General features: G+C 37.0%; 1 protein-coding gene across 2 annotated transcripts in view; it reads right to left on the bottom strand.

Moving 5' to 3' along the window:
* The window catches only part of celsr3 (cadherin, EGF LAG seven-pass G-type receptor 3), a 148,055-nt gene that overhangs the window by 53,603 nt on the left and 68,893 nt on the right, over positions 1 to 25,559 (bottom strand). For both annotated transcript variants that reach the window (XM_047368701.1, XM_047368709.1), the window contains 7 exons: positions 22,177 to 22,340; positions 20,187 to 20,312; positions 19,235 to 19,404; positions 16,820 to 17,005; positions 14,736 to 14,846; positions 14,436 to 14,604; positions 795 to 936 (listed from right to left, as the gene is read on the bottom strand). In XM_047368701.1, coding sequence (XP_047224657.1) covers positions 795 to 936; positions 14,436 to 14,604; positions 14,736 to 14,846; positions 16,820 to 17,005; positions 19,235 to 19,404; positions 20,187 to 20,312; positions 22,177 to 22,340 — 1,068 coding nt within the window. The remainder of the gene's footprint in view (positions 1 to 794; positions 937 to 14,435; positions 14,605 to 14,735; positions 14,847 to 16,819; positions 17,006 to 19,234; positions 19,405 to 20,186; positions 20,313 to 22,176; positions 22,341 to 25,559) is intronic.

The following is a 25,559-nucleotide window of genomic DNA, read 5'->3' as shown; positions in this document are numbered from 1 at the left end:
AACCAAGAGGAAATGTCTACCCTCACAATAAAAATGTTTATACAAGACCTCCCTCAGGGAGAAACCTGTTTCAACTGTCAACTTATTTCATGTTATTTATCATGTCAGGTTCTAAATGTATTTAAAAAAAATCATTCACAAGATGGAATTGCACAAGGAGAATTTACAGAAATGTTTTAATATTTTTTTTCTACATCCTGTTTTTCAAATCTCTCCTCAATTTTCGGTTTATATGATAAATGTGACTTTGGCACATGTCATTATATGGATATATTTTTTAAGACATGGCACACTGATAATATTAAGAGTTAATTGGGAAGATTAATAAACAAAACCTCTAAATTTAGTCTTAACAGATGTATTAGTAGAAATTTGAAGGAGTGTTTATTTTACTAGCACCTGACCAGGTGTATCTTTCAGGAAAACATATACTCTAATTAGTTTAACTATGAATGATTAAAACACACACACTTGAACAAAGAGCAGATCATGAGGAAAAGTTAAAGTGCTTAGTGTCAGGTCAGAGTCACTCTCGCTGAGAATAAATTTAAACACACACACATAAAACCTTAATGTGAGAGAGTACCCTCTTCCTGAACCTGTACCGCAGTGAATTACAAGTGTTGCAGACGTGGGGCAACAAGTCAGAGTGGGAGCCAACAAGACACACCGACGCTCACTGAGCTTAAACAGTTTTAGACATCAAAGTACTTCAGATGCTGTTGACATCTCACAGGTAAGTTGGGGTTCACTTGCTGAATCAATTAAGCTTGTGTGTGTGTGTGTGTGTGTACCTGTGCTGGCAGTACTGCCCGTAGTGATTGTCTCCGCAGTCACAAATGTATCCATGGGAAGAGCTTGGCTTCCGGTGGCACTGAGCCTCATTTTCACATGGATTCAGGCGGCAAGCATCAGTGCAGCTTTTCCCATAATACCCTGTGAAAAACAAGTGGAGACGTTTCTTCAGCAAAATATTAAACTTTTTCTTTATTCACACCAGCAAAGTTCTTTGGTCCTCTTGTTTGGTCCAGACCAAAAGTGAACTTTATTTTTTTCATTTGGTGCGGTTTGTTTTCACATTGTACATTTTGCAAGTGAACCATTACTTGTAAACAAAGCCATGCAGGTGACGATCATTGTTCCCACTGGACAGAAATGACGGGGGCGGGACAAAGCACAGACCCGGAAATTTAGGATAACAGCTGTAGACGTGCTGCATGCAGCACATCTGTTCTGCATAATTGTGCCATTATTACAGCTGCAATATTATTGTGAGGGTGAAGAGCAGCTCATTCAACACAGACTTTGAGATGCTCCATTTATAATGTTGGAACCCGTCAGAGAATGCGTGCTGAATGCCAACGTTCTCTATGTGCCTTGTTCCAAAACAAGCCAGTAGCATTGCTAAGCAACACACAGCTTATCAGGTATGATTACCTTACAACACACACCTTTGCTACCGGCTACGGTGGGTTTTTATGTCCATAGAGACATACGCTTTTTGTAGTTGGTTCGGATCGGGGCCAGTTTGTATTCAGACCATAAGCGAACCGCACCAGAGTCCGTTTGGAAGCGGACCGAGACCACCTCAAAAAGTGAGTCTCGGTCCGGTTGTTTGGTCCGGGCCAGGGTTCGCTTGAGTGTATTCACACCTGCACAAAAGGTCCGGACCAAGGGGGGAAACGAACTCTGGTCCGTTTAAAGCGGACCAAAAGTGGCAAGTGTGAATACATACACATGCATTGAATGGTGTATCTTCGCATGCCTAATTATACTGTAATGCATCACACTATTAAAATAATATCCCTTAAAAAGACTTAAAACAGGGATGCCCAAGACCAGTCCTCCTGAGCCGCTATCCTGCAAGGTTTCGATGTATCACTTCTCAAACATACTTGAATCAAATGAATGGCTCAATACCAGGTCTCTGCAGAGCTGAATGATGGAATTCATATATTTGATTCAGGTGTGTTGGAGCAGGTATGCACCTCAAATTTGCTGGATAGTAGCTCTCAAGGACAGGACTTGGGCACCCCTGGCTGAAAACATAAAGTAAATGGCTGCAATTAAAATATCATTGTGTTTGCTGGAAATGCAACAAAAAAATCAGGTAGTGATCAGACAATAACCTAGGTGTTATTAGCGTTACTACTGCTAATGGATTGTTCTTGCATGAAGCAATGGGCTGATTCATTATTGTTCAGTTGGGATTTAAACTTAATTCTGTTGTGTCTTTATGGTCATTTAGATTGTAATTGCGGATTGCACACAAAACATTTTTAAAATAATAAATAAAGTGTTTTTTACCCTCTTATTTTCACTAACACAACAATAGGCAAGGCAAGGTAGAGCAAATCTATTTATATAGCACCATTTATACACAAGGCAATCAAAAGTGCTTTGCAGGAGATCGAAGGAAGACAGAAAGAGTAGAGTTTCATCGATCAATAGGAGAATTTTAAAATAGATTCTTTGACAAACAGGGAGTCAGTGTAGTGTGATATGATCCATTTCCCAGGTGTTGGTTAGGACTCTGGATTCTAGATGATTGATTTTTTTACTGAGACCTGTAAAGACAAAGGTATGCACCAGTTTTTCTGTGTCCTGCAATGACCAGAAACCCTTTCTTCTGGCAATGTTTTTAAGATGAACTGATTTAGTAACAGATTTTATGTGGTTGTCAAAATGTATATCGAAGTCCAAAACTACACCCATATTCCTGGCATGCTCTATGGCCTTTAGCCCCATTGAGTCTAGTTGTGTGTTGTCTGCATATATCTGGTAGGAGATGCTGTTGAAAATTATTCATCTCTCTCACAGCGTCCTTTGCAATTACATGCTAATGACCAATTACGCCAATTTGCTGATGAGATAATTTAATGATTTTAATGACTGAAAGACATAACAACTTTGAGAACAGGTAATAGCTACATTTGTTAATAAACAACTACAGTAACAGTGTTTCAGTAGATACCAGTAAGGCTGCAAGTATCACAGCAAAGATAAATCATTTGACTTTTTTTTAGCCTTCAGCTTTTGTCTGACATGGAACATGCTGTATTTGGAAATGTTCACAGCCTTTTGAAAATATTAGAATTAGAGTAAGGATCTACAATCTCTAAGGAAAACACACAGAGGGTGATGTTTACAGTTTATAATGCCAACCAAACAAAGCACACTACTAACCATGAAAGGTGGTAAAGAGATTAAAATGTCAATTGTTTAAACATTGTGTCTAAAACTCACTTTATAGCAATTGCTCAACATGTGCATATAAGACAAATAATTATTGATCGCTCACTAAAAATATTTTTAATGCTGTTATATCTTCTTATCCTCGTTCATAAAGACAACTTTGCATCAGCTCAAATTGGTCTCAACAGATCAAAGCTTGAGAGACATTTCTGAGTTTTTATTTAATTTAGGTCAGCTTAGTTTTTAGATACAATTTTTATGGTTCATTTGAGTCTACAGAGATAAATAAATTGTGCATATCACATGAAAATCTGTTAAATCAAACGAGTTAAGGTGCAAAAACAAGGTTTTTCTATTTTCACCTACATGCTTTGAAAACAATTAAAGCTAAAAGTAAAATTCTACAATTCAGATATCCTGTTTATATAATATAAAATTTAACATACCTAAAGTTTAACACAAAAGTAGACAATTTAATATATAAGACTAAATATTGACCAAATATTACCTTAAAATACTAAAAATAAAAAAAGTTTTTTAATCATCTTTACTGAGCCCGGTGACTTAGTAAATCATTCCTTTTTAAAAACGTTTCCCAACTACAGGTCTAAAATATTGAAGCAGAGTTTGAAACAAAATTCGGGGACAAGAAAGAAAAATTCATAAACACGAATTTATCTGAGCAAGACAAACTTCTCTCAAGACAAAATCCCCAGCAGTAAAGGCAGCATTTACACTTTAAAACACTCCAAGGCAGTTAAATACACTTCTGCAACACGACAATGTGCAACACATTAACAGCACTCACTTTAATGTTGCACCTGTGCGGTGTGACAAACGAAGCCGTCACTCACTTTAGTGCAGTCCCCTGATACTCCACACAAACACACACCAGCCTCTTATATGGTAATAGAGGCAAGCACATGAAACCCCTCTTTAATCTAATGACTAAAGCAGAGTGCTTCATGAATACTTTGGGGTGTATTTAGAACAAATGGAACCGGCTTCTCACAAAGGGGTTTCTTTTAATATGAAAACAACATAATTGGGCAATTTAGTCTTTAAGGTAGGGTTATTTATAGAAGCAATACATTATTGGAAGGGAATAAACTGTAAAACACCTCCTTTTATTTTGGGATATAATTAGAACTTTCTAGTAAATTACAAGCACATTGATTAAGATGGAAACAGGGCAATTTGAAAATTTGGATAATTTACGCAAAATGCAAAATACACTGAAATCCAATATATATTATGTTTGGGACAAGATATTTATATTTCTACTGATTCCAAGCTGAGCATATAAAAAATCGTGTATAAAGACATGCAGTGACCTACTTGTGAATGTGATATAAGACATAGTTTGATCACCAGAGTCAGCTGACTACTACAATTTTTAGAAAATTCTGTTCCATGACAAATACAATTCAGAAAGGTACTTAGCAGTGTTCCAGCAATACTATTTCTACATCAAACGATCTCATAGTCTGCACTGTCTGCAAAGCATGCAGCCAAACTAGTTACAAAGTGGCTTAAGGACAACAAAGTCTATATTTTGGAGTGGCTTTCACAAAGTGCTGATATTAGTCCTAAGGATAAACCAGATTTGTAGAGGTGAACAGCTCTCTTCCTGATGTTTTGGCTGATTTCCTATATTTATTTTTAAATATGTCACACAAGAAGGCAGTGTGTTTGAGATGTTGCCTTATAATGTCTACAGAAACTTACAAAGTCAAGACAACGTTATCTGGGCATTCCTACAATATTTCAAGGCATAGTAATCTTAGTGTATGTAAACTTCTGAATTTGAAGAAAGTTAAAAGAATCTCTAAAAGATTCCCTTCCTCATTAGTCTGGCATTTAGCAAATAGACCTAGTCCTAGTTTGGTATAATGTCAAAAAGTGAGAAAAATATACTATGTGTCTTTTTAAATAGTGAATGTAATTATGTGATTTCAATTGCATGTTGCATAGTTCTTATATGTGAGTTGTACTGGACAAAGCTTGACAACATTTTGCAAACTGAAACTCTGTTGCATGTTTTTCTTTAATAGTTTTATTTTTTAAGTAGGGAAATTGTGACAAAATTATGGTTAAATAAATAAATCAAGCACCACTAATTGTGCGTGCTAAACTGTGTCAATGGATTGGCATAGTTTAGCATGTTAAATATTTTAAAAAGCCCAGACAGTTTGGTGCATGTAGGTGTCTATAAATAGGACTTCATTTATTCAGACTAGCACTATGTTTATAGTAGTAAATGTTCAAGTTGTCTAGATTAACAAGTAGAAAAGCACCAGGATGATCATTCAGGGATGACACACATATTAGGTTGGCCCTTAGAAAGATACACGGAAAGGTAAAAATAATACAAATACAATTAAACTTAGCCAAAAACTAAGTGTATACCTAATGGTGACTGTGGCCTTTATAAAATAATTTCTGACGTGTTTTACATCAGAATAACATCAAAAATAATTTAAACGATCTTGTTTAACATTTAACCAGGTCTGGCCCAAGGTTATAATGAGGCCTTAAGCAGAATTCAATTTGGGGCCCTTAAGAAAAATCACACAAAAAAAAAAACGTTACTCGTGGCCTCAGATTGTAACTATGTAACACAACAATGAAATAATGAAGATTACTCTTTGCACAAAACAAACTTGTGAATTCCTTTAAATTTAAAACTATAAACAATTTAAAATCTTTCTAATGTATCTATGCTGAAACGTTAAATCAAACGTAATAGTATTCTCGGTCTCAATAAACAAAAATATAAATTTATGGTGTGTGTTAAAATTCAAGCCTGTATGAAAAGCCCCTGCTAGTCTGGGTCTCTAAACAGCGGTTTAGTTCATTTTACCATTCAAGAATATACTGTAATTACTTTCAGCAATAAAGTCTGCAATCCAAGGAAACATAAACTGTTTGTTCAATCAATACAAATGCACAGCTATCAAAATGCCCATATAGTCACAAAGAGTGAAAACCCAAAAAGTGATGCAACGTTTGCAAGAAGGTATCACATTCTACCCAACGCATCATCGTAATCAGTAAAAATCTCTGTTTTCACCTCCTTTAAGCAAACAACTCCAGCCTCCAGGCTCCCTTTTGAATTTCATTGCAATGAACTGAGGGATATTTTTTATGGATTGAAAAGGCACTGACTGATGTGCGTGCAGTTCACCCAGCTCTTCTCCCCTCCCTCTGGAGCTGCCAAAGATGTGTGAGGTGGTCTTTTGTGTGTTTGTCTGTAGAAAAAGCAGGAGACTGTGTCCAATAAGCCCTCAGCCATGGACTACAGGCACAGACCTACACAACTTTTCAGCGACTTCTATTTATTTAATTATTGCCTACATTTATTATGTTCATTATTACATTTCAAAAATGTATATGCATAACTTAAAAAGAAAAACTGTGTGATCTTAATTTTTTACTAACTCATTATAGACTGTATTCATTTCTTCTAGCATGTTTAGCTCTCCTGCCTGTAGGTCAATAGGTATACAAACAGAAAACTGAGGCATTTACATTTCTAGTTTTCAGTTGTTGATTTTTTTTTTTTTCCCCGCACATAAACACATAAATTCGAGCAGAAGAAAGGACAGAGCTATTAAGAAAAATATAGTGTAATTTGTTTTCTTTTCATTCCAGTCTATGTGCTCATGAATGTAGTCTATCTGTCTCTGTCAAGCCTGTACATCTTCACACTCTCACCATGGAAACCAACTGAGGGAAGAATCAGCGGCCTTGGCTGTTTTCAAATACTTATAATGACACTGGCCTTGCCACAACAATAGACGATGTAGACAGACTTAGGGAGAGGCTTGAGCCTGGAAGAACAAAGACATATGCATCATTTGATGTTGATGTTAAATATGTTTCTGACTTCCCGAGACAAGGTCCGTAAGTTTGTTTCAAAAGTTATGCCCACAGAGCTTTACATGCATCAAGTGTGACTGTTTCTCGTCTGACTTTGTTGTACCACAACAGCAGCTTGACTTCCCCACAAGACTATAATCAAGATAGATCAATAGGCCATCTGTTCACTGAACCAGCCTCTCTTCTTATGTGTTTAAAACAGCATCTTTGACTCTACAAAGATTGTGCATGCCAAAGCGTCCAATCACAGTGGCAAAGCAGCCCGACTGGTTTCTCTGCTTGAATCAATCTCTTTGCCTGGATCTTAAAACTGTTTCACCCAGGGGCGTAACAGCACATCCACCTTACGAGACGATACATGAAATGGGTTCAAGAGAATGAGATATTATAAGACTTTAACTAGTCAGTCAGTCATTTTCTACTGCTTATTCCATAGTGGGTTGCGGGAGAGCTGGTGCCTATCTCTAGCAGTCTATGGGCGGGAGGCAGGGTACACCCTGGACAAGTCACCAGTCCATCGCAGGGCAACACACAAACAACCATGCACACACTCATTCATACACCTAAGGGCAATTTAGAGTGACCAATTAACCTAACAGGCATGTCTTTGGACTGTGGGAGGAAGCTGGAGTCCCCGATGAGAACCCACGCATGCATGGGGAGAACATGCAAACTCCATGCAGAAAGACCCCCAGCCAGGAATTGAACCCAGGACCTTCTTGCTGCAAGGCAACAGTGCTACCAACAGTGCTACCAACTGCACTACCGTGCAGACTTTAACTAATTTCTTGAAAAATCTAACAATACTAATTTTGTGTTCTCACAGATGAGGCAAAAGTTTCACAAATTCGGTTTTGACATAGTCAGTGCATAAAAATCCAGTCCAGGGCTTGACCACTCCATGTATTAAGGCTTTGTCTGATTCTAAGGAGGTCCTATTGCTGGCAGAGTTTAACATTTTCCTGTATCCACAAATAAAACAAAGTGTTATAAAATTTCACACTGTGTTTTAAAGCATCATGGATCTGTGTAGATTAATTCACTTCAGTTTGATCAGTCCAAGGATATTCAATTTTGAACTAGAGGGGATCTATAGCAGCCTAGACTCATTAAAGAAAACTGTGAAGCTGCCATTTAGTTCAGGGCTAATCAGTAATGGGCATTGTGATACAGGCAGCCTGCTGTGTTCAGACGTACTGGTTCAAGTTTTGTAAACGTATAATTCATATAACTGCACACCAGTTGCACAACTGGTAAATTTCTAATCGTGATATCAATCCTGGTCAATAAATGACATTCTAAGGTGTGGAGTCATTTGTCACAAAGAACATCTTCATCCTGATTCAGCAGTTTGAGGAGATCCAGTACCTCCTGTAGGTTCCAGCACAGGTGTGTATCCTGAAACTCATAAATCATTTCTCTGTCCCCTCGTTCCCCAGAGGGGTTAGAGAGATGCCTGCTGCAGCTGTGCAGTATATATATATATATATATATATATATATATAGTTATATATATTTCAATCACCAATATCATAAGAAATAGTCCCACCACCTCTAAATGACTCCCTCCTCTACAGACACACTCACGAGAGTGTAATTGAGTTGGTTTTTAGACAACTGTGGGAACTCAGTTCAGTGGAAACATGGCTGTAATTTATTTTTGGCCTTTCTTACAGCACAGAATTAGCCGGTAGCAACTGTCTGAAGCTGTCGTGTAAGGTAAGCAAACACCAGCATGAATATACTTTCACATAAACACAGAGCAAAGAATTCAAAAAGATCATATCTTTGTGCTTTTTCATAGAGAGCCTTGTCTCAGTGTTAGAGTGTATGTTAAAAAGAAGGCATCTGTTTTCCACGTAGGAGGCTGTATTGCTCAAATCTGAGTAACTGTCAGCTGTGTGAAACTTAAGCTTGGCTCAGCACGAGGCTAAAAACACACAAACGCAAATGAAAGGGAATTATTCACAGAGCACCTCTCCTCTTTCCCCCTATCTACATTTATTAAAGTTTGATGTGTCTCTAAGCAGCATTCATTGTATAACATTTTAAAATTTTAATGCTTAATGTGCTGATGAAACGTAATGATAATGAGAATGACACTCTTGTTAGCGAGTTTACAGTAAATAGATGTGTGCACATTCAGTGTGTGTAGGTTTGTGTATCTGTAATCTAGGTGTGAAAACATCTGTGTGTGCTCCATTTTAATGAGTCAGGGTGTTAGTATTAGCTTGAAGGCTAGTGGAGGATGCCATAGGGATACAGCGCTTCTCTGCTTCCTCCGCACGCTCTCAGACCTGAGGCTCTACCACAATTACACTCTATATCCTTCATTCAGAGCCCATGTATTTTTCCTTCACAACATCGTCTTTTACTTTGATCTTTTCATTTCTTTTGATCAACCTTTCTTTTATTCCTAACTTTGTTTTAACTTTCCTTCATCAACTCAAATTAGATGCTACTGTACCGGCATTTTCTAGTGCTTTATTGGTAGGGGTCTTTAGTCGTAGGATATAATTTTCTTAAACTTTTTAACCCTAATTAAACAAAAACACATGAAAGCAACTTTGGTGGATATTATTTATAGTAACACAATCACATTTCCTTTTAACAGACTGTGTATTTTATGAAATTCAAAAACATGGGCTGACATTGATCCATATGAAATGTCCTATGGTAAACAATTCAGTTTTCCAACCGAAAACTCTGATTTGAAACAACTGAAATTGCAGAAGTAAAAAAAGGTGAAAGGGGCAAAATGACCAGAACTCTTCAGTAACTGTACCTTTACCCCAAAGTTGTCAATCACTGCCGTGTTCACTAGAGTTGCACCAAGCAATTAGCTGTTAACCAGAATCAGCTGGTTTCTGTTCCCTGATCCGGGTCACCAGCCGGTCAGAAACTCAAACATCCAAACATCAGTAAACACACCATACTAAGCAGGACCAGGTCCTGCTAAAAACAACATTCTTCAATGTGGACACTGTCACTGTGTGAAAAACACTAGACGTTAACTATTTTCTGCATTAGTGACTTGCTGAAAATAAGTAAGAGGACACACAGAAGGTATCAGAAACTGTTTTAAAAGAAACTATTTTAGGATGCATCAAGATTAGTCTGTCAGAAACAGATGTTTTAGTAATGCTAGGTGCTAACTGTGCTAATAAGTGTTGAAAATAAATATATCGTTCACATTTGAAAACTGTACTTTATTATTCATTGTCATTCCTGCCCCTAGTACCTTTGAAATTAAATAAAATGTAACTAAAGTCTATTTGGTCAGATTCATGTTTAAAAGATACAAAAATTAAAGTTAGATTTTTTTTTTTGGTCTCTACCATATTACCAAAAGTATTGGGTCACAGCACCAAATGAATGAATTCTGGTGTTCCAATCACTTCCATGGCTGCAAGTGTATGAAGTTTGTCGAGGAGAGACTTGGCCTGCCCTTAGTTGTGACCTCAACCTTCTTGAACACCTTTGGGATGAATTAGAGCAGAGGCTGCTATTCTGGTTTATCATCTAACCACGAACACACACCTAAACCTTGTGGAAGATGTTTAGAAAATAGTTAAAGTTGATCTTGCTGGCAACAGTGGGTCCATCAACAAACTGGACCTAACAGATTAAGATTAGGATGTCATCAAAGTTCAAGTACATGTAAAAGTAGACCGACAAATATTTTTTGCACCATTGTATCTTTTTTTTTGTTGTTGAATGTTTTTGACCTATGTCACTTAAAAACTTTCATTGAGCTTAAGTTAAACAACCAAATAGGTTTACATGGTGTAACATTCTTTAGTGTTTAAATAAATACAGAAAAAGAATGAATTGCCTTTTTAAAAGCATCATTCATCTCTTTCTTTAACACTCTCTTTCTTTCTTTTCTGTTTGAGAATCACACCCTCAGACTTGGAGGATCAAACTCTGGAAAATTATTCTACGTGTCACTATTAAAAGTCTTAAACTACAATTTAGCATGACCTCCAAATGATTTGACACACTTAATATCTAAAAATGAAAATCATCAAATGCTTTTAAGCACTTACTCTACCAGCTTCTGACAGAACAGCAAACGTTTATGTTCTGGGATGAGGCAGTAAAACCTTGGTGCTGATGCATTATCACAAGATTAATATCCGGTGAAAATCCATCCATGGACACTTGTTGCAGTGTAATCAAAATCCTAATCTGGCAGACATGAACAAACAGATTTGAGCTGCAACACCGATCAGCGATGATGACCCATCTTGAAGTTAGCGTAACTGTTGATAGCTTCTGCTGTACTAGTATTTAAGAGCACGTTTGCTACAAAAGATGAAAAAGAATGACAAAAAAGTTTCCCTACAAGAAAAAGAGTCCATCTTATTCAAAACTGGAAAAACAGCTTCAGTTTGACTAACAAAGACAGGATTGAATGGAATAGAGGGTTCATTCAATCAGTTTACAATTACTTTGTAAAAGAGAGCCACCGCAAGCCAATGTATATGCTGTGTGGCTTAATACTGTGTCTGTGATAAGTACCGGCAGCCGGTTGATTCACATCAAACATGATTGGTTATCTGAGCATTTTATTTTGTCCAAATGAAAAAAACGCAGTTTAGGAGTAGATAGGAGAACATTTGTAGATGTATCTGAGGAGGACAGAGCTTCCAAAAATGAAGGGTAGCAAATAAGAGTATGAGCTGTCTGATGGAAAAATCTTTTTCTTTTTTTCATTATTATGCCACCAGACCTTTGGTTCCCTCGCTCCTTTAATCGTAAGTATGAATAATATGCCTTAATCATCTCTGCTCAGTTGGTCTTGCATGTTTAATCAATACTTGCAGAACTGAACTGCAGCTGTTGTTAATAAATCTCTGAAATATTACCAGATGTCTGTTCATCCTCTCTCTTCAGCTTTCACGTTTGTTTTTCTGTTGTGTGTGCAGCTATCATGTTGATTTTACCACACTTTTGCATCCGCCTTTTATTGCAGCAATTCCCAAATGTGTCACCAGCGTTTTAGGCTATTTGATTAGATTTTTGTGCCTTTTTTTTTCTTTTCTTTTGTGTTGCCTCAAAACTTTCTGCCACATGCTCTTTTCAGCTCATTAATCATTAAAAAATGTTGGTGCCTTTGTTCTTTTCCTGCATTTTTCATCTGTCATATTGTTTCTCTTTTTCTCTTCATTCCTATACAAACTGCATTTTTTCCATTTTCTCTCATCTGTTTCTCCTCCCTACTCTTTTTCTTCTTTTTTTTAAATTATATTTTCCTCCAGCATCTTAATTCACCCTCATTATATTCACGTAACTAAGGGGATTTGGAAGTTTGCCTGGCCTCAACCTCTTTTCTGGCTCTCAAGTGACTGAGAGCTCATTATGTTTACCCAAATATCAGCTTAACCCCGTCAGAGTGCTGCCAGACACCTACAGAGATATGGGCATTTAATTAATTCCTTTCACTCTTTCAGTTAGATAGTCTGCATGGATTTGTTGTAACTTTTTTTCTTTATTCCAATGCTGAAGACAATTTCAATGACCTGAAGGACATTACATCATACAGCTCCCATTCACCTTTATTAGCCTCCCTGGTACCCTTTAAAAGGCATATATTTTTTTATCGAGGGAAATAAATCCTTGTTAAGAAGTAATTGCAAAAGTATCAGTGTCATAAGAATCAGCAAAATGTAAAATAAATGTCAATGAAGCATCTTTAATTAATTATCCTTGCTTTTATCAGTTGATTAGAGCATCTTTTAACTTTTAATTAGTAATCCAGGACTTCCTGTTTCTCTGGAGAATTATTATGACACAATGTCCTGTTTTTTTCAGCCACTTTTCAAAATGGGAAAAATTATGAAATGCAATTCAAGTTAGGAAGAGATGTGATGATCTTCATAAATTAAATAATGGATACAAGAAAATGGTTACTTGTCGAAATTCTCCCACATCTATAACGAAACCAAAAAATGTAAAACAAGCATTTACTTAAGTGACTGCAGTAACTGACTTACCTACTAGCTTATCTTTCACTTTTTATTTATTTATTTAAACATAACTTTATCTACTGAATCTTTAAAGAGCGATTTTTTTGGAAGAGACATATTTCCAGAGGTTTAGCATGAGTCTGAATGTTTGGCTTTAACTTCTTTCTGACAGGTCTGTTTACTGCCCGTCATTAAGGGCAGTATAATAGTTTTTACAAATTACAATAATATTTAAAATCCACAGCCAGACCTACAGCATATGGGGCGAATGAAAACTGTAACTTAATTAAACAAAAAACAAAACAATGAAGCAGGCAATAAGTGAAAAAACTACAAATTTAAAATCTAACTAAAGATAATGTAATACAATATAAGCCCATTATTGGCTTATGTAATGCTTTTTAAGACCCTACAGAACCCATAAAAATCTTAGAAGCTCCGAAGCAATGCAGCACATTTTTAAAGCTAGAATGGAATAAAACATACATCTATATTCAGGGTTTAAACACATCTTAAACACCAACAACCGTGGGGGGTGCTGTACATGCTTTAGTGGAAAACTACACTTGTCCCCTTAATATATTCTCTCATATAATGGTCAGCACGGCTATTCTGGATAATTTTCAAACAGGCATTTTTTTAAAGAATAACTTGGTTAATTCCAGTAATCAAACTAATGCGGTTATCAGGAGATATCAGAATAATCAAAAGAAATTGTTGTAAACATGACATTTCCCAGCTTCTGCAACTTCACACAAAACAAAGTCCAAAAAAAACCCCAAACAAACAAATCGCCGAATAAAACCCCTGCCAGGCCAGTGGCAGTGTTAAATTTGACAACAACATTCTGCATTTAGCTAATGATTCTCTTAAAACCACCGTAGCTAATTTTTCATTCAACGTTGTTTACCATATTGTCTTAGTACAATAAAGTTATTAACTGTAGTTTATGGATGCTCTTTTTTTGCATTAAAGGAAACATTGCTACCACGCTCTTCCCCTGCGTTGTGTAACGCTCACTGTTGATGATTCAGGTACATTTCTTACCTGTTTGGTTGAAAATAATTTCCTATAATCTATTTTTTGTAAAGATATGTGGTCTTTTTACCCTGACCTAAAAAGTCTGAGATTTTTGAGTTGATAGGTAGTCTCTCATATTTCATAAAGCAAACTGGCCTATAAGAGAATCAAAATAAAGGTAAATATATTTCAAGTAAGATTTCAGGATTTTTAGGATTATTTTTCTCCTTTACTCATAAGAAAGACCTACCTACCAAGAAAAAGTAAACTTAGAAACAATGGATATGTACTTTGCTGTGAAATGATTTTGAAGCAAAACCTCATGTAGAAAACAATCATCATACGTGTGTCTGTGTGTGCCCTCACCGGGTTCACATAAGCAGGTGTGGCGCTCCCAGACGTCAGTGCAGCGGCCGTGAGCTGGACAAGGAGATGAGACACAGGGATTTCCAACATTACAGCCAGTCTCTACTTTGATGGCTCTGGATGGGCGGGGGAGGGCGGGGGCATCTGGCCTCACACCCATACGAACTCCCTGTAGGTAGAGAAAGGATCATGTTAAACTGAAGTAAAAATTAGGTGAGAAATGACTGATTTCCTCTGACATTAAAAGCTTCAATCTACCTATCTGCCAAAAAATAAAAAATTCACTGCATTAATCATCACCTGTATGCATCCTTTTATCCCGTTCTGCACCTCACCAGAGCCCAGCACTCCTCCAACATGCAGATGTTTCACCTTCAAGCCATGAATGTCATTTCCCACAATCACTGTTCCCTAATAGGGGGAAGCAAAGGGAGAGAGGTGAAGGGGTTAGTTTGATGGGACCATTGTCATCTTTGCAATCATTTTGATGGCTTAATATCACAGAATTGTCAAGTAGCAGAATAACCGGCTAAAGACTATGAAAATAATGCAAGAAAAAACTATTTAAACCCCTTCACTATTTCACATTGCTTTTCACATTAGCAACACAAACTTGCTTTTGTAAGTAACTAGTAAGTGTATTCTTTGCAATAAAGTAGTGCATTATTTGTGAAGTTGGAGAAAAACAACACACAGTATTAATTTCTTTTCACAGATAAGAATCTGAAAAACGTGAATTTTTTTTTAGCCCAATTGTGTCACTTTGTTGACGCACCTTTAGCTAGCTTGGAGTATGCCTTCACTATCTTTGCACAAGATAAATATTTGTCCATATTTCAGATTGGATAGAGAGTACTTGTCAACAGTCTTGATCTAAACCCTTTTGTTGTTGCTCTGGCTTAATGTTTAGGGTCATTGTTCACCTGGAAGGTAAAACTCAGCTCCAGTCTCAAATCATTTTTAGGTTCTAACAGATTTTCTTCCAGGATTGCCCCTTGTTTAGCTCCGTCCATCTTCATAGCAACTTTGCACAGCTTCAATGTCCCTGCTCAAGAAAAGCAACTCCACAGTATGATACCACCCTGTTTTACCACTGGGATAGTGTGTTCAGGGTGATTTCCATCTTATGTTGCCCAGAGAGTTAAACATTTGTTCTCATCTGATGAGAGCACCTTCTTCCACATTTTTGCTGTGTCCCTTACTTGGCTAGGGGCAAAGTGCAGATGGCACTTCTGGCTTTCTCTCAACAATGACGTTCTCTTTTCCATTCTTCCATAAAGGACAGATTTGTGGAGCGTACGACTAAAGTTTGTCCTGTCAACAGTGTCTAACATCTAACTTTGGATTTCTGTAGCTCCTCCAGAGTCACCATGGACCTCTTGTCTGCTTCATTGAATAATACTAAGCTTTAATAGAGCAGCTGTATTTATACTGTGGCTAAGTTAAACAAAGGTGGATTAATTTGCTTCTTATGTGATTTCTAAAGACATATTAGTTTTAGTGTAGAGGGGACAGAATGCAAATGCACAAGACACGTTTCAGGCCTATTTAAGCTAGGCTATCACAAAAACTGACTGACTCCTCTTTATCCAAATTTCAGTAAATCACTGAAGAGGAGGTCAGTGTACAGATGGCAGCACTAACAAAGGCAAAGCAGACAAGGTGAATAGCTCTCAGGAAGAATGAACATAAAATCAGTGAGCTCTATTCATCATTGTTTCAGCAGCATGGAAGATGCTCAGATTCATCATGTAATCCTTCCAGAAACACCAAGGTCTTTCAGAAATATTTAGTGTTTAATTTTCTCCTGCATTGTTTACTAATACCAAATCTATGTAGGCTTTCTGTAACATTTATTCAGTTTTTTTTTTTTTGACACACTATGAGGAACATCCTGATTCACAGCAGCAAAGAGATAAAAGGCATTATGTAACAGCAGATCATGTACAACATTTGTTTGACTTCAGACAAGCCAAAAATTATGAGGTGTATAGGCTTCTCTGTACTCATGGGCTCCCCCATACTTCATACAAACCAATTCAGACACACACATCAAACAAACATCATCCATCGTAATCTCACACAGTAATCCAGCAGAGATTAGGCAAACCAGGATTAGTGTCCCACATCTTGGGGAGTCTGATTCTGTGCAGGGATGTAGAAAACCTGTGTAGGCAGCAAACATTTGCGTTTAACTGAGGTTTATACCCTGATGGGCCAAAACGACAGATCAAAATTAATAACATTGAATTACAGATTTCAAAACAACTTGTATTAATTTATATTTAAAAACCCACAGAAATAAATTAACAAAATGTTGACCTTGTTGCTGGAACTCAAAGTCCATCTCCCTTCAATTAGAGGTTCTATATATTAACTATTACCTGATAGAGTCCAAAGTCAAGCCTCAGCGTGGCGACGTAGCGCGTCTCACGGCCACTGCGGACGTCTCGCAGCTCCAGCTGGAGGTCGTGCCACCGGCCATCTGCCACTTGAACCTGATCCAATCGCAAGCGCACGGGTCTCGTGGAGCCACGCGTTATTGAGAACACCAGTTGACCATTTATCACCTGTGTATGACAGAAGAATGTGCTTACAGTAAAACAATATAATAAAACATGAGAAATGGTGTGGAAAAAACTGATCCCATGTATTTATAATGTATGCTCTTGCAAGTGTGTTTGTGTGTGAAAGCAAGAGCATGAAATCTAATGACTTGGCTTCTCTCCTGTCAATATTCAGATAATTTAAATCTTTCATTGGCTTTACGAGAAGCACAAAGCTCTTATTAAATAACATTACACAGCAGTATATACTTTAGCACTGAACACTACGTAGATCGCCATTGTGTAATTCTGTGAATGATATGTTATTTTCAGTGATAGTGTGGCTAACACATTTAGCTGCCTCCAAGAAGTATTTTACATCATGTGGCCTCTGGCAGGATTTGAAGCAGCATAGCTTCAAAACACAGCATCAAACTGCTGAAGAGACAAACATGGAAACTGAGGATATTATTTACATTTGTAATATAATCTCATGGCATGAGATTTTGAGATATAAAAATGCAACAGTCATCAGTCAGTCAGTCATTTTCTACTGCTTCTTCCATAGTGGGTCGCGGGGAAGCTGGTGCCTATCTCCAGCAGTCTATGGGCAAGAGGCGGGGTACAACCTGGACAGGTCGCCAGTCCATCGCAGGGCAACACACACACAACCAAGCACACACTCATTCATACACCTAAGGGCAATTTAGAGTGACCAATTAACCTAACAGGCATGTCTTTGGACTGTGGGAGGAAGCCGGAGTACCCGGTGAGAACCCACGCATGCACGGGGAGAACATGCAATCTCCATGCAGAAAGACCCCAGGCCAGGAATCGAACCCAGGACCTTCTTGCTGCAAGGCAACAGTGCTACCAACTGCGCCACTGTGCAGGTAAATCATAAATGCAACATTATTCTGTATTTTATACATTCTATAGTATATTATCATTAGCCTGATAGCACAATTGCCTACGTTACAATATATTTTTCATTCAATATGAAGTGAGTTTGGTGAAGTATTAAGAGCATAAAACATAAAGGGTGACTTATTTTGAAGTAAGAAAGGAATTGGTTCTTGAGTTGCCCTGTTTGTGTAAAGAGGGTTATCCAATAGAGACTTCCTATTGGGTTGGCTGACACTTGACTTCATAAACAGAAGAAGCCTCCACAAACCTGTTTGTCTGGCAACATTTTGTGTGTTCACAGATAATATATAACAGATTTGTTTAAGCACGATGAAAATAGCACTTGTCTAACCATTAGCTAACGATTTTAAAGTTAAAATCTTCTTTCTAGCTTTTGCTAAAGGGTTTTTTCATACTTTTTACTGTGTCTGAGACTTGGGTTGCAAAGAGCTTGAAACCTTCCAGAATCTTTCCAAAGTTAGTTGATCTGGAGGAGTTTTGGAAATATTCCACATTTAAAAGTTGTAATTTCTGAGAAATAATTGGAAACTGTGTGTAATTAAAAAAACTATCATATCAAAACAAAACATTCTATTTGGTCAAAGACAGACATCTTTCTGATATTTGAGAGTTAAACAATAAAACCACACATCAATTACATGCTGTGTATATGTGATGCAGGAATAATATACTCAGGTATATTATGCAAAAACTGGTTGTTTTATTATATATATATATATATATATATATATATATATATATATATATATATATATATATATATATACAGAATTAGCCAAAGTGGTTCTAAAAGAGAGCCAGGGGTAGAGGAAGATGATGGAGCCAAACTGTAACCTGGGTGACGAAGATTTGGCCTAGGATTGTTTTGGTTGTTTTGCCGTCAACTGGATGCATACTGGATTGGTCCAAAAATAGACAAATAGACCTATCATCTTGGTCTGATCAGTATAAAGGACAAGGGTATGAGGGTGTGGAAGTAAAATCTTAGTTCTTACAGCCCTGAACTACTGAGGGAAGCTATCACAGATCCAAAGTGGTGAGTAGGTGTGCACTGAGGACCAATCAACTTTCATTCTCCAGTACTGTAACGCCTGCTCTATGCAATTCCACATAATCATGGTCAACAAGAGTGTTTGGCTTATGGAAAAGACTTAAAGTGACTTAAAGAGGGGCTCATTTTTATATAGCTTTCTTGTGAAAAGGCCTTGCATGTGTAATGATTGTATGCATAAACCTGGAAACACGTGCTTATGCTCATCATCACAAATTTTGGCTTTAATGATATCAACAGAAACAAACCATATGCATGTTTGTGTCTGTACCTACCTGAAACAGCAGACTGGTGTACTGACCAGCCTGGGCCTGCAGCAACGTCCCCTCTCGTGCTCTGGTTCTGAACACCAAGCCCAGGTACCAGGGGGTAGAGATGGTCACGTCATTCTTCAGATCCCACCAGAGGGCGCTGTTTCCGAGGAAGCGATGTGGGTGTGGCATGGCTGCAACGGAAGTTGAGACAAAAAGTGTGAATAGAAACTACTGCATTTACAGAACCAAATTATTTTCCAAAATATTTTACACTATTGGAAAGTATTGAATAGATGTGCTGTAGTATAATCCAACATAATAAGTTTGTTTTGCTACATGATTTCACTTTAGAGTTGATTGTTTGAACTTACAATAAAAACGTGTTAGGAAAAATAACTGATTAATAACCAGCTGGCATCCACCAATTATAACCCAATAAATAAAGCCGAATGTCCAGAGTGCATGTCTCAAAGGAAAGGTCTAGGAAAGTGTCAAAGATAATTTTTGTTACCAAGTTGCGTTTGATTGTGCTTTTCTTCTTTAACTGTATGCATACATGATTACACTTGGCCAGCCCTAACGCTACTGATGAATATGGCCCTGCTTGTACAACTTAGCATTCTTACAGTTTCCAAAAGCTATGAATGAGATGGGCATAAAAGCTCAGTAGGAAAAATGTGCAAGAACAAAGAAAAGCAGCAACGCTCTGAGCTCACGTACAGCTGAGGAAGTAGCAGCATTCATAGCCTAGTTCAACATAAACGAGCCCAAGACAAGACCTCATTAAAGCTTTTAATTCAATTACGTAAAAAGGGTAAGGTGGCATGAAATAATGACCCATCATTAATCCACTGTTTTACAGACAGAATATATATATATATATATAGAACATTACTGTATGTTAATGAGCAATTATTAAAACATCATGTACTACTACATTAAGTGCAGGATATAAACAGATAAAGGTTCTTACTATGGCTGCAGTCCTTTCCTCCATATCCTACAGGACAATCACAGGAGAAGGTCTCCCAGCTCACCCTGCAGGTACCTCCATTCTGACAGGGGTTGGACTTACAGAACAGGTGTTTGGCACTGCAACCTGTGAATAACAACACAAATCAATAAGGTTTTCTTAATAAAACTGCTGCAAAGACATGCAACTCATACAGTGCAGCAAATCAATAAGGAATAGGTCATTTTTTGTTATATATAACAGTCTTAATAAATCCTCTTCAGTTCAACCATTATTATTATCAACAGGAAAATAAAACTTAGTTTTTTTTGTAATTATGATTAAATTGTTACATCAATATGATGAAGAATACTTTCAGTTAAAAACTGTTTACTAAAAAGTGCATGAAATTAGGGAAAAATAGCAGACATTAGAAGCTGAGTTATAAATCACTCCTAATTTCTTTATACTCGGTTTTAAAGCAGTTGACTTTCTTTTTATCTTCTACTGTGGTTCTGATCAATAGTTCTCTTGCCTTTCAGATGGTCTGTTAAAGTTTTTCTTTAGACGTTGGCTGCTTTTTCAGTCACTTTCTGTCAAGTCTTTGAATGTTACCACAACAGCTTTTTCTACCATGTTCTTAAATTTGGTACTTTGCATTGCAGAGCAAGTGTTGCATGTTTACCAAACTGGAGATGCTATTCAGAAACATGTTTCTGGTTTGGTATATGAATTTCCTCCACATATTTGTTACTATGTCTGAGATTTGCTTAACCAACACTTAGGCTAGCAAACAATGAAACTTTGTTTGCACGTAGCTTCCTCAGTCTTTCAAGATTCGAATAATGCGTCATGTTTACTGTATTTGCTGCATCTCTATGCCACCCAGGTTTAAACTCTAAGCTGCAATTTTGTTTTTTTGTTAGATTTTATTAAAGATTTTGTGGCGCTAGTGGCCTTCATGCATCAGTAGCATGACAGGAAAAGGGACAGAGAGGAAAGGGGAAGATATGCAGTAAATTACCTGAGGTTGGGAATCACCCAGATCCTATAGTCATATAGTGTACCTGCCCCTTTGTTAGAGGGTTTTGCATATTTTTGCATTGTAGCAAAAAACGTATTGTGGAGTAGAATCACACAAAGATTCCATACAAACAATGTTTTTGAGGAAGTGATTAAAAGTTTCAAGGTTAAAAACCAAAACATGCTGACCTTAGCCATAGCCCTAAATGTTGGTCAGTGAAAGGGATTTTGTTTTGTATCTGAGCTAAAGTTTTATGGGAAGTCTCCATATATTTTTTTTCTGGTTCAGGCTGCAGTATGAGTTTTGTCAAAGAAACAAAAACTTCTTTCTAGCTTTTGCTAGAAATGAGGCTGTTCCTTTGCCTCTGTTTGCCTGGACATCTAGGTTTAAAAGACTGGTAAAACTGTTTTTTTTATGGTAATAGCATTTCTTAACTGTGGAGTTTCATTCCAATACCGTATATAAACTGTGCTGTGAAGTGTCTGCATTAACTTAAGCAATAGAATAGAATACATTTTTAGGCAAACAGTGCTTCTGTGTATTAAAAAAGGAACAAATGATTTTTATTCTTAACTAGACAAAGTCCCTCTCTAATGTGTTGTGTTTTCTTTGCATCTTGAATGGTGCAAACACTATGAATCACTTAATGCATGATGCTGAGCAAAGAATGGATTTGCAACCTTATCCTTTGCACTTTTACAAATCTAATTTAATTAAGTCATGTATTTTCTTTAAGTTTTAAAGATTATTGGTCTTGTTTTTTCTGAATTCATACATATTTTACATGCGTAATCAAATGCAAAATATCTAATAGTATTTTTCTTTTCTGGAAAAGATTGTGACACTAAAAATATAAATTATATTAACCTATATTTTTTTATTAAACCAACTAAGTATTCGTATTACTTTTTTGAGGATACCAAATGATAATGCTTGAATAATAATGATTCGTGTTTTAAGGCAGCACATGGGAAGAGCAGCGCTGACCAAGAAGTGTCCCGTTGTTAGCAATAAATCCAGCCAGATCCAGCGCCTTGTTGTCAATGTGCAGGTCTTTCATACAACCAATAAACTCCCTGCTGCCAAAGGGGAAGTTGTCGGGCACATTTGGGACTCCACCCAGAAATAAAGGGCCAGTCAGATCCAGAGACCTAAGGAATAAGAAGAAGAGAGTATATATTTGTTAAGGAAATAAAAACAGGATCATACCTCACAGAAACAAGAGCCGGATGATAAAAGGAGCCCGAAAAATGTAAAGGAGGTGCATAAGAAAAAAAGGAAAGGGATTTACAAATTCCATAGATTAAATGTGGCATCAAAGGTAAACATTAAAAGGAAAAAGATTTGGAGAATAATATTTGAAGTTCAGAGGAAATTAATGCAGGTGGTTGTAATGTTCTTTAGAGTAGCAGTGGAGCTGATCTGAGAAGGAGACATGTTAGAAAAGTTGAGACAGAAAAGAAGACAGATGGAGAACATACAAAAGATTAACCAGGAGTTAGAGCAAATCTCAGGAGAGATTGTAGATACAGGGAGAAATAAGACATGAGGTACTGTAGATGTTAGTGGACATCAAAAAATGCAATATAACAGAACATAGATGCCTGGGGATGTGACTGGAGGAAAAGAAACAAATAAAAGATTAGGATTGAATTAAGTGATGGGAGAGGGAACAGCATAAAGGTGGATGAGGAGACAGATGGAGGACAAGAAAAATGTGAGGACAAAGACACTGAAGACAGCAAATCACAGCTCTGGGAGCTGGAAGAAAGTGACAAGATTCTAGCTGTTGTGCTGTCTGTCTAACATTGCGTTAATTTTCTTACTGAAGAGTGAGCTTTCATCCTTCTTAAGAACTATGACAACAAGTGCTGCATGCCAAGAAACATAAAACAGTGGAGAACGTTTAAAAAAAGCTCAAAGACAAATGAAACCACAGAGCCAAACACACGAGTGCTTAAGTAACAGCTGAAGCAAATATTAACAGAGAGAGTCATTAGGAAAGGATGTGCTGTGTGTCAGAGAAGGCTGAGCTGATAATGGATAAATGGAAAGGAAAAACTGTGTTGAAGTGTGAGTTTGTGGCCTTTGTCTTTGATCTGTCTCCTAGCAGACAGGACACAGCCAGCCTGATCAGAGCTTATAGATAGGGGACAGAGATTCTCTATGTGGCATGATGATCGTGTGATCATGCATAAACTGTCTGTGCTTTATGCACTTGTTGGTGCATCCCATGACATCCGCAGACAAATACTATATTCATAAAACAAGACAAATAGACTACAGGTCTTTGAAAAAGAATTTATACCCCTTGATGTCTTTCACATTTTGTCACATTTTGTCCTTTATTGTTTATTATTGGGAATGTTTTTCGATATAAAAACACAATGTAGTGCATAATTGTGAACTGAAAGGAAAATGACACCTGGTTTTCACTTTCTTTTACAAAAGAAATCATGAAAAGTGCAGCCAACATTCAGCCCCTCCAAGTCAACACACTGTAGTAGAACCACCTTTCACTGTAGTTCCAGCTGCAATAAGGTTTTCTTAATAAAACTGCTGCAGAGACATGCAACTCATACAGTGCAGCAAATAAATAAGGAATAGGTCATTTTTTGTTATATATAACAGTCTTAATAAATCCTCTTCAGTTCAACCATTATTATTGTCAACAGGAAAATAAAACTTAGTTTTTTTTGTAATTATGATTAAATTGTTACATCAATATGATGAAGAATACTTTCAGTTAAAAACTGTTTACTAAAAGGTTCATGAAATTAGGGAAAAATAGCAGACATTAGAAGCTGAGTTATAAATCACTCCTAATTTCTTTATACTCGGTTTTAAAGCAGTTGACTTTCAAGTCAACACACTGTAGTAGAACAACCTTTCACTGTAGTTCCAGCTGCAAGTCTTTTAAGGTGTATCTCCACCAGCTGGGCACATCTAGAGATAGACTTTGTTGCTGATTCTTCTTCTTTGTCAAATTGAAAATCATGTGGGAAAAGCAATTTCCAAGTCTTACTACAGATTCTCACTTTGACTGGCCCACTACGATTATGCTTACTGTAGGTGAACTGCTGCCCCAATTTCAAGTTTTTTGCAGCTTCTAACAGATTTTCTTTCAGGATTGTCCAGTTTATGGCTCCATGTATCCTCCCTTCAACCCTGACCCGCTTTCCTGTCCTGAACCTCTTGGCTGCTTCTCAGATAAATGCTCTCCCTGCCTGGTGTGTCAGTTTGGGTGGACAGCCATTGTTTGGTATGTTTGCAGTTGTGCCATACTCGTTCCATTTTTGTATTATGGACTGAACAGTGCTCTGTAAGAGGTTGAAAGCTGAGGATGTTGTTTTATAAATTATTCCTGCTTTAAACTACCCTACAAGCTTATTTTATTAACTTTATCTGCTGTTTGTTCACTAATGTTCTCTAAAAAATCTCGGAGGCCGTTACAAAAACATTTGACACAGTGGTAGAATCTATTTACTAATTGGGTTATGTTTGAAGGGACTCGGCTGCACAGGATTTTATTTAGGGGTATCAGAATAAAAGGGGTCAAATGCAAATACAAAACACACTTTTTTAATTTTTTGAAAAATCTTGAAAACATGTATCTGTCAGGTGTGGTTCTTGAAGTTACACCCCAGAATCAGACAGACAGGGAGGAGCACGGTAAAAAAAAAGGTTTTAATAAATAACCTAAAACAAAAAAACTCACAGCAGGCGAAAACATGGGCTTGGCAATAGTGGAGGACATGGACTGGCTAAGCTTGTATCCGCAAAAAGTAAACAGGACAGCAGAGTATAGGGAGCATGGTACAGGTAAAAACACTGAGACTGATAGATATAAACAGGTGGGCCACATGAAGCTGAATGTTATGGCAAAGACAGATTGCTAACAAAACATGACCCAAACTAATCAGAAGGACACAATCTTACCAAAGGAAATTCTTACAAAAGTAAAATAACATAAAATGCACCATACACAGAACAAATAAGAAATAAAACCTAAAGGAATAAACTAAAGCGTCACCTGGAAGACATAAATAACAGTAAAAACCCAAAACAAAATAAAAAAACATTCAAATTATGGGTGTATCATTTTCCTTCCACTACACAATCATAATATGCTTTGTTATGTATCACATGAAATCCAATGAGGCTATATTGAACGTATACATTTTTATGGTTACAAAATCTGAAAATGTTTGTGAAAACGTTTCCAAGGCGCTTTGTATGGTCACAGATCTGACGAAGTAGTGCACTTGTAGGCATGAAAAAGAAATGATTCTTAATACTGATCGGACAGAGACAATCATAGCAGAAGCAAATAAATCTGTGCTGAATTATTTTATTCTTCCAGTTTTTGT

The sequence above is a fragment of the Girardinichthys multiradiatus genome, chromosome 1 (assembly GCF_021462225.1).
Source record: "Girardinichthys multiradiatus isolate DD_20200921_A chromosome 1, DD_fGirMul_XY1, whole genome shotgun sequence".
In the NCBI taxonomy this organism is placed as follows: Eukaryota; Metazoa; Chordata; class Actinopteri; order Cyprinodontiformes; family Goodeidae; genus Girardinichthys; species Girardinichthys multiradiatus.
Note: the sequence above shows the minus strand (reverse complement) of the source record. Positions and strands in the feature narration are given on the sequence as shown.